An 8887-nucleotide genomic window follows, 5' to 3' on the forward strand; every position below is an offset into this window, starting at 1 on the left:
TTTTTAATACTTTTTATGTGTCTATTGTGTTTTTTTTAATGGTGTGTGACTTTTATTTTGAAGGGTCGCTAAGACGCCGCCTCTTGGTGAGCCAATGAAACTACAACTCCCAGAATCCTTCACTCACACGTAAACATCAACCCAGAGGATACTACAGCTGGAGCTTCTCAAGCGCTTCCCGTGAAGTGACACAAAAGAGGCGCAGAGACGCCGCTTCGGTTCGGCGGAGCTCACTGATGTAAAACCCTTGACATGAGTGACACAGACCGGAGAGAAAGATGATTTCCACTCGCCATGAGTTGTTTATCCAGCTAACGCGGGCCTGAAGGAGAAGATGTGGCCTTTAGCTGTCAGGCTAAAATAGAAGCCCATCAGCTGTTCGCGGTTCAGTGAGAAAAAACGATGTAGCTGGATGTGAAGCCGCGGAAAGCGACAGACTTTAGCGACAGGATGAATCTGAAGAAGTCCCGGAGCGTCGGAGCGTCTTCCCCGCTCAACGGACTCGGAAAACAAGGTGTGTTTTATTGAGCTGTGGTCATTTATGATGGGAGATTTCACTGCTTGACTTTAACGGTCGATGATTAAATGTCACAGTTTATACGTTTTTATTTGTGCTACATATAAATAGATATAACAAGAAGACATAAGAAAATTTGTCAAAATTTAAACAGTAATATTTACAGTATTATATGTATATACAAATCTATATGAATGTATGGACAGTTTACATATATATACACACACACACACTATATTTATTTGTTTACTGCTAGATAGATAAATCTAAGAATGTTTTCAGTATTATAAGCAGAGCTGGGTAGATTACTTACAAATTGTAATCCGTTACTGATTCCAGATTACATGACAAAAATTGTAGAAAGTAACGTAATCCGTTACGTTACTCATTTTAGGTAATATAATCAGATAACTTTTGATTTAACTCGTTTATAACATTGACTTAAATAGCATTATCTTGTACCATAATAATGTAAAAAATGCAAAGAGTAAGAAAACTTTTTCCATTCATTGTAATTTACAACATGAAGTGCATTAAACATTATATTATTACATCAAGATTTCCCAAACTAGGGTTCGTAAAGGAGTTTAATGAAAAGCTGACAATGAATTAAATCATAAAAAATTTTAAATGAAAATAAATCATTTTAAAACAAACTCCCTTTCGAGGAAAGTCTCTTCACCCTGTGGCCATATTTGCAACGCCTCCGGGCAGCTCTTACAAGACCTATCTTAATGAATGGGGGAATCCTGAAATCTCAAAAACTGCTCGCTGAACTCACAATTAAATTACATATGTCAAATCAGCAACAAAAATCTGAAATTAATTGCCCCATGAATGTTGTTTCTTATGCTCAAATAGTGTTTAAAACGCTTATTTTTCAGGCTAGACCAGCCAATATGCATGCGGAGTCATAACGTGCTTATACTGCGCATGTGCATTGACTCAGGTTTCTATGGGAAATTTGGCTTTTTCATTTAGAAGGTGGGACTATTCCTCCATATTGCGCGTTGCAGTTTCTCTCATTCATAAGTATAGGAGAGAACCGTCTTTATATTTCTATAGTCTTTGTTTTAAATAAAACACTTGCTAAAAAATATGAAATATTTTTATTTACCTGCATGCAAGAAACCGTGAACATGCAAATGTGATACTTAATTATTGAAATATTTATTTTAAAATCTAAGGGGTACTCAAAGCAAATATATTTGGTGAATAAGGTTTAAATGACAAAAAGTTCTGGAATGCCTGCATTACTAAGAAATAACATGAATATGTGCATTTTAATTAGTTATAATTAATAATACATGTTTAAAAAACCTACAGAGTAATAATTCAAATGAAATTGAATGTGTTCATCAGTAGTTGATGCGATGTTGAAACCCTTCTTAAACCTGAAAGGATTTTTGTAAATCCAATGTTCAAATGTTGTCACCACCTGACTAATGACTGATCTTTGTGGGAATGTCCACAAAATGGACTTTATATATACCGGTGTGTGTATATATATATATATATATAATAACTATTTATCTTTCTACATATACACACAGTCACACACATGTATGTACAATTTATATATCTATATATTTATGTAGATTTAGATTTATACAATACTGAAAGTATTTTTAGATTAATCTATCTAGCTATATATATGTAATCTATGTATATGTTTGTGTGTATCTATAATGTGTCATTTATGTCTGTATATTTTATATATATATATATATATATATATATATATATATTTAGTTATACAGTCTGAAATTTGGGGATTTTATAAATAAATACATAAATTTATTTATTACATTAATATAAATTATATTTCTACATGTAGATTATACAATTATTTATATATATGTGTATATACACTTTTTTTCCCCCTGGGTGTGAGAATAATTCATTTCTGCCTCATAATCCTTTAATTATTTCTGTGGGAGTGTCCTGTGAATTAGGCCTATTTTCGCATTTAAAGGTGTCTCATTATTTCATATTTTAAACATTATTCATAACATTGAAGGATTTATTGTGCATAAAATATGTGCACTCATTATGTACTGTATATCTGTTACAGTACTAACACAAACTGCATCAGATGTTTGGGACATGACTGTTTCAAAACAATATCAAGTCTTTTAAGCGTGTCGTTCCTCTGGGAACGGATGTTTTGACAAAAACACTTGCGCAAATGAAGGGGAAAGGTGGAAGATCTTAGTCAACTTCTCCATTACCAGTGAACGTTTCTGCTGAAGTGTGTGTAGCCCGTGATAGCTCAGTGTTCAGGTGCTGACCGCGCTCGTCATGTTGACAGATGCTGAGTCCAGACGGAAGAGGAAGATGGCGGAGATCTCGCAGGCGCTGAACATGACGCCTGTGGATGTGGCCGCTCTGAGACGCATGGCCATCAGTGAAGGAGGTCTGCTGAGCGACGAGATCCGCCGCCAGGTGTGGCCCAGACTGCTCAACGTGTCTGTAGAAAACATACCTGAGCAACTAGGTAAGAGCGATTCAAATCAAAGGAAGTCCACTTTCTGGAGAATAAATATAATTTTAATGCGGTTTCCTACAACAAAAAGTTCAAAAATCATTCTCATCACTGTAATGTGAAAAAAGTAGTAGTAGTAGTATTTAATTATTATTAAATAGTCTTTGTATAATTTATTAAATATGATTACATTAAATATTATTTACTTTTTAAAATATTTTAACATCTTTTATTCATGTTCAATGTAATCAAGCACAGTTACCTTCAACAAAAAAAATCTTTAAATAAATTAATTTTCATCACTATAATGTGAAAAATATTCCTATTTGATTATTAAATATAATCTACTTATAATTTATTAATTATAATTTAAGTATATTATTTTGATAATTTTTATACATCTTTAATTTGTTCAAAATAATCAAGTGCATTTGACTCACACAAAAACTCATTCTTATCACTGAAATGTGAAAAATGTATTATTATTATTAAATAAAATACAAATATACAATAACAAATTATTTATTAATAGAATTTTATTTTGTTATTTTGTTATTTTGTTATATAATATTTATATATTTATATCTTTTACCATCACGATAATCAGTTACTTTGAACAGTCATTTTCATCATTGTAATGTGAAAAATATTATTTAATTTGTTTTTAAATATAATCTCCATATAATTTATTAAATATGAATTCAACAGAAAATCGCAATTTCTTCGTTGTAATTTGGAAAATATAATAATAATAATTATTATTAAAAATAATTATTATTCAATTATTATTCAATTTAATCTATAAATAATTTATTAAATGTAATTTAATTATATTAATTATTATTTAAAATGTAAAATATTATACATAATTGCAATTACCTTCAACAAAATCTCATTCCCATTACTGTAATGTTCTAAATATATTATTATTTAATAATGAATATATATATATATATATATATATATATATATATATATATATATATATATATATATATATATATATATATATATATATATATAATATAGTTGATAATTCATCAAACATCCTTTAATTATATTATTTATTTACACTTTTAAATATTATTGTACATCTTTTATTTACATATTTCTTATATGTGCTTTAATTTATGCTGATAAAAAAAAAAAAAAAACATACCTATATACTGTAGATGTAAATCTAGTTTTTATTTCCAGAGCCGGTCGATCGAGACAATAACAAGGACTTCAACCAAGTGCTTCTAGATGTTCAGAGATCGCTCAGACGCTTCCCTCCAGGTGAGCAGAACGCTCTCCGCTGCTTCCTCGGTCTTCAGCTGGACTCGGTCTGTGTCTAAGCTGCTCTCTGTTTGTTTGCTGTGTTTAATGAACGCAGGGATGCCAGACGAGCAGCGAGAAGGCCTTCAGGAGGAGCTGATCGATATTATCCTGCGGGTGCTCGTCAAAAACCCGCAGCTGCACTATTATCAGGGTTACCATGACATCGTGGTGACCTTCCTGCTGGTGCTGGGGGAACGACTGGCCACTGCCCTGGTGGAGAAACTCTCCACTCACCATCTCAGGTGGGCCTGCAGCAGACGACAAACATGGCTACAATGTGTCTGGACACTTGACCAAAACACAGACAAAAAGGGATTTACTTATTTATTTTAATTTTATTTATTTTTGCTTTTTTAAAATTCTGACATTGTTCAGCATAATGAAGCGCAATTCCCACCAAACAAAAATGTGCATTATGATTACTGTAATGAAAAAAAATATATTATTAATATTATTACTGTTATTTTATTATTTGTATATATAATTGACATATAATCAATATTATTTATGTAAATTTATTTTTTAATATTTATACATTCATTTCTTTACGATAATGAAGTGCAGTTATTTCCAAGAAAATTATTATCATTATTATTAAATATTTTTTAAGTTATATTATTTATGTACAAGATAGTCAAGCACAATTACTTCAACAAAAATCTAATTTACTGTATTCCAAAAATGTGTTATTATTTAATTAATAAGTGTAATCTACATATAATGTATTAGATTAAATTTAATTATATCCAGTATTGTTTAAATTTTAAAATGATGATATTATTTTCAAGATAATCAAGCACAGTTACCTTCAACAAAATCTCATTCTTATTACTGTAATTTAAAAATATATCATTATTATTATTATTACTATTTAATTATTCAATTTAATGTATAAACAATATATTAAATAGAATTTAATTATATTCATTACATCAATACATCTTTCATTTATTTTTGAAATAAGAATCTCATCACTGTAAAAATATATTGTTATTATTATTAAATAGTAATTCATATAATTAAATTCTATTTACATTTGAAAATATTTATACATATTTTATTTATACATTTCTTGTATGGGCATTTATTCTGCATTTATTGTAAAAATAAATGGGGAAAAAATCTTCAGTTATTATAGACAGGACAAATCATCGTCTTGAGAGAATTTTTTGTTTTATTTTTTAGTTTTCATCCATTTAATCTACATTACAGGGACTTTATGGACCCCACTATGGACAACACCAAACACATCCTGAACTACCTGATGCCCATAATCGAGAGAGTCAACCCTGAAGTGTACGACTTCATGCAGCAGTGAGTAGACGCCTGTCTGTCTTGTTTGACTTCTTTTTGTTTGGTTTGTATGTTTGTCTGTGTGTTGAAGCACAATGGTTTGATTGTTTTTTTCCCCTCATTCATCACTATGTAAACAGCATTTCCTGAAAGAATGATGCCCAGTGTTATTTATTGGCTTGTATAGTTTGAGATAAATGCCTTTATTTTGTCTGTAGAGCCGAAGTCGGCACCATTTTCGCCCTCAGCTGGCTCATCACCTGGTTTGGACACGTGCTGTCAGATTTCCGTCATGTGGTTCGGTTATACGACTTCTTCTTGGCCTGCCATCCCCTCATGCCCATCTACTTTGCTGCTGTGGTACGTTTCCGTTTGTCTTCATCTAAACCATCTTCTGAAGCTTTGAGTCTCTGGTTTCTGATGTTCAGCAGAAGTGGGTCAGCAGTTTCACTGCAGCTATTTTTAGGTGTGAATCAGGCTGTGTTGTTCCGTTTGAATAAATAATTGACACAATCTGTCATGTCGAGACTATTTGTCTTTTGAACAGTAAAGTACTGTGTTCTGCCACCTGCAGTCTTCATAAACCTGGGGTTTTGATGTTTGAGAAGAAGTAGGTCAGGGACTAAACACTAATTGATTTATATAGAGTGAATTCCACCACAAGAGCAAACAAAAAAAATAACGAAGAAATTATATTTTGCATAAATAAAATTAAACAGCCCAGTTTAGGATCGTTAAGATTTTGGTTTAATATTTTAAAAAATTTCATTGTAAAATGGGTAACACTTTACAATAAGGTGTCATTTGTTAACATTAGTTAATGTATTAACTAACATGAACAAACAATGAACAATGCATTTATTACACTATTTATTAATCTTTGTTAGTGTTAATGAAAATACAGTTGTTCATTGTTTGTTCATGTTAGTTCACAGTGCATTAACTAATGTTAACAAGCACAACTTGTGATTTTTAATAATGCATTAGTAAATGCTGAAATTAACATTAACTAAGATTAATAAATGCTGCAGAAGTATTGTTCATTCTTAGTTCATGTTTACTAATGTAGTTAACTAATGAACCTTATTGTAAAGTGTTACCGTAAAATGAGATACAATGGGGGGAAAAAATTATTTGAATTATTACTATACTGCAAAAAAAAATCTAATTGTCATTACATTAACACAAAATATTATATTTAAAAATATATTATTATTATTAAAAATAATATTATTGTCATTACCACAATGCAAAAAACTCATTGTTATTACTATAGAATATAGTGAGAGATTATTTCTTTCTTTTTTTTAAATGTTATTGTCATTACCATAATGTAAATAATCTCATTGTTATTTCCGTAACATGAAGTGAGATATTATTTAATATAAAATTATTACTATAATGAAAAAAATCTCGTTGTCATTACAGTAATATAAAATATCATTTTTAAAAACATTGTCATTAACATAATGCAAAACAATTACTGTTATTACTGTAGGATGAAGTGAGATATTATTTTTTTTAAATTTATCATTATTACTATAATGCAAAAAAAAAAAACTCATTATTATTAGGTAACATAAAATATTATATAATCATCATTACTATAACAAAAACTATTTTATATTTAAACAATTAATGTCATTACCGTAATGCAAAAAACTCATTGTCATTAGAGTAACATATAATTAAATATTATTTAATATTTTTAAAAAAATCTGTCAGTCTCATAATGCACAAAAATTAACATAACATAAAACAAGATATTATTTAATATTTTTTTTTTAAGAATCATTATTACCATAATGCAAAAACCTTATTCTTTATAGTAACATGAGATGATATTTGATATTTAAAAATATGATTGTCTGTATCATAATAAAAAATCTCATTTACATAAAACAAATTAGATATTATTTAATTTACAATTTTCATTGTAATTACCACAATGCAAAAATCGTATTTTCATTAAATATTTTCTAGTAGTAGCATAAATTTAGATTATATTTAATTGTAAAGTAAATTGTAAATACAAAATACAAAAGTGCACTCTGACTCAATTTCAAACCAAGCGTCATTTTGTCTCTCTTCAGATCGTGTTGCATCGAGAGGAGGAGGTGTTGGACTGTGAGTGTGACATGGCCATGATGCACCATCTCCTGTCCCGCATCCCAGAGGACCTTCCGTACGAGACTCTGATCAGTCGCGCCGGAGATCTGTTCGTCCAGTTCCCTCCGTCTGAGTTGGCCAGAGAGCGCAATCAGCTGTAAGCCTAACTCCCTCGCTCTGAATGTTTCCCTCACAACAAACATGTCCCACAAACCATTGTCTTTTTTTGTCCAGGACGGCCGTCTCCACCTTCAAAGACTTCGAATTGGCGTCGACGCAGCAGCGTCCAGACACAGTGCTCCGGCAGAGACGGAAAGAGCTGCAGCAGCAAAAGCAGCACGCACTGGAGTCGCAGCGAGGAAGCGTAGCAGTCGTGCAGCCCACGGCACGCCGCATCATGCGTTTGGCGGTCATGGGATTGACTGTGGCGCTGGGGGCCGCCGCGTTAGCCGTGGTAAACTCTGCCCTGGAATGGGCTCCGAAACTAGACTTACTCTTCCCGTGAAGGAGCCAAACCACAGCGTCTTATTTTGAGGAGTTATTTGAGGACTGAAAATTGTTATTTTGCCTTTTTCTTTTTTTTTTTTTTTTAATATTTATACGTGTCAGACTAATAAATAAAATATTGTGTGGATAGTTACTGTAATTAAACAAGATTTTTTTTCCCCATTGAATGAGGCGCGAATATTGAGCAAATTATACCACTTCCTTCAGTAGACGATGAAAATGTTTCCTGGATGTACAGTGGAGGTATGTGCACTTCACGTCTCATATATGAAACACGATCTGAGATTGAAATTTTTGTGTAACATTCTTTTTGTCTTTCACACGAAGATGTCTTTTTGTCTTTTTACTCGCCCTCAGGCTGTCCAAGATATAGATGAGTTTGTTTCTTCATCAGAACAGATTTGGAGAAAATTAGCATTACATCACTTGCTCACCAATGGATCCATTGAAGTGAATGGGTGCCGTCAGAACAAGAGTCCAGACAGCTGATAAAAACATCACATCACTCTCATTCTGACGGCACCCATTCACTGCAATGGATCCATTGGTGAGCAAGTGATGTAATGCTACATTTCTCCAAATCTGTTCTGATGAAGAAACAAACTCATCTACATCTTGGACAGCCCGAGGGTGCGTAAAATTTCAGCAAATTTTCA

General features: G+C 31.5%; 1 protein-coding gene across 1 annotated transcript; it reads left to right on the plus strand.

The window, feature by feature from the left end:
- The first annotated feature begins 109 nt into the window (after positions 1-109).
- tbc1d20 (TBC1 domain family, member 20) lies at positions 110-8640 on the plus strand. Its single transcript, XM_058759907.1, has 8 exons — positions 110-514; positions 2829-3014; positions 4200-4280; positions 4378-4564; positions 5535-5636; positions 5834-5975; positions 7709-7881; positions 7959-8640. Exons 1-8 carry the CDS (start codon positions 451-453, stop codon positions 8227-8229), a joined length of 1206 nt encoding a protein of 401 aa, XP_058615890.1. The 5' UTR covers positions 110-450; the 3' UTR covers positions 8230-8640.
- The last annotated feature ends 247 nt before the right edge of the window (positions 8641-8887 follow it).

The sequence above is a fragment of the Onychostoma macrolepis genome, chromosome 22, assembly GCF_012432095.1.
Source record: "Onychostoma macrolepis isolate SWU-2019 chromosome 22, ASM1243209v1, whole genome shotgun sequence".
Taxonomy (NCBI): domain Eukaryota; kingdom Metazoa; phylum Chordata; class Actinopteri; order Cypriniformes; family Cyprinidae; genus Onychostoma; species Onychostoma macrolepis.

Coding starts and splice junctions, on each gene's coding strand:
- tbc1d20 (XM_058759907.1), top strand. CDS start 451: ATGAATCTGAAGAAGTCCCGGAGCGTCGGAGCGTCTTCCCCGCTCAAC. Junction 4,565..5,534: donor CTCTCCACTCACCATCTCAG/GTGGGCCTGCAG, acceptor TCTACATTACAG/GGACTTTATGGACCCCACTA. Junction 5,637..5,833: donor GTGTACGACTTCATGCAGCA/GTGAGTAGACGC, acceptor TTTTGTCTGTAG/AGCCGAAGTCGGCACCATTT.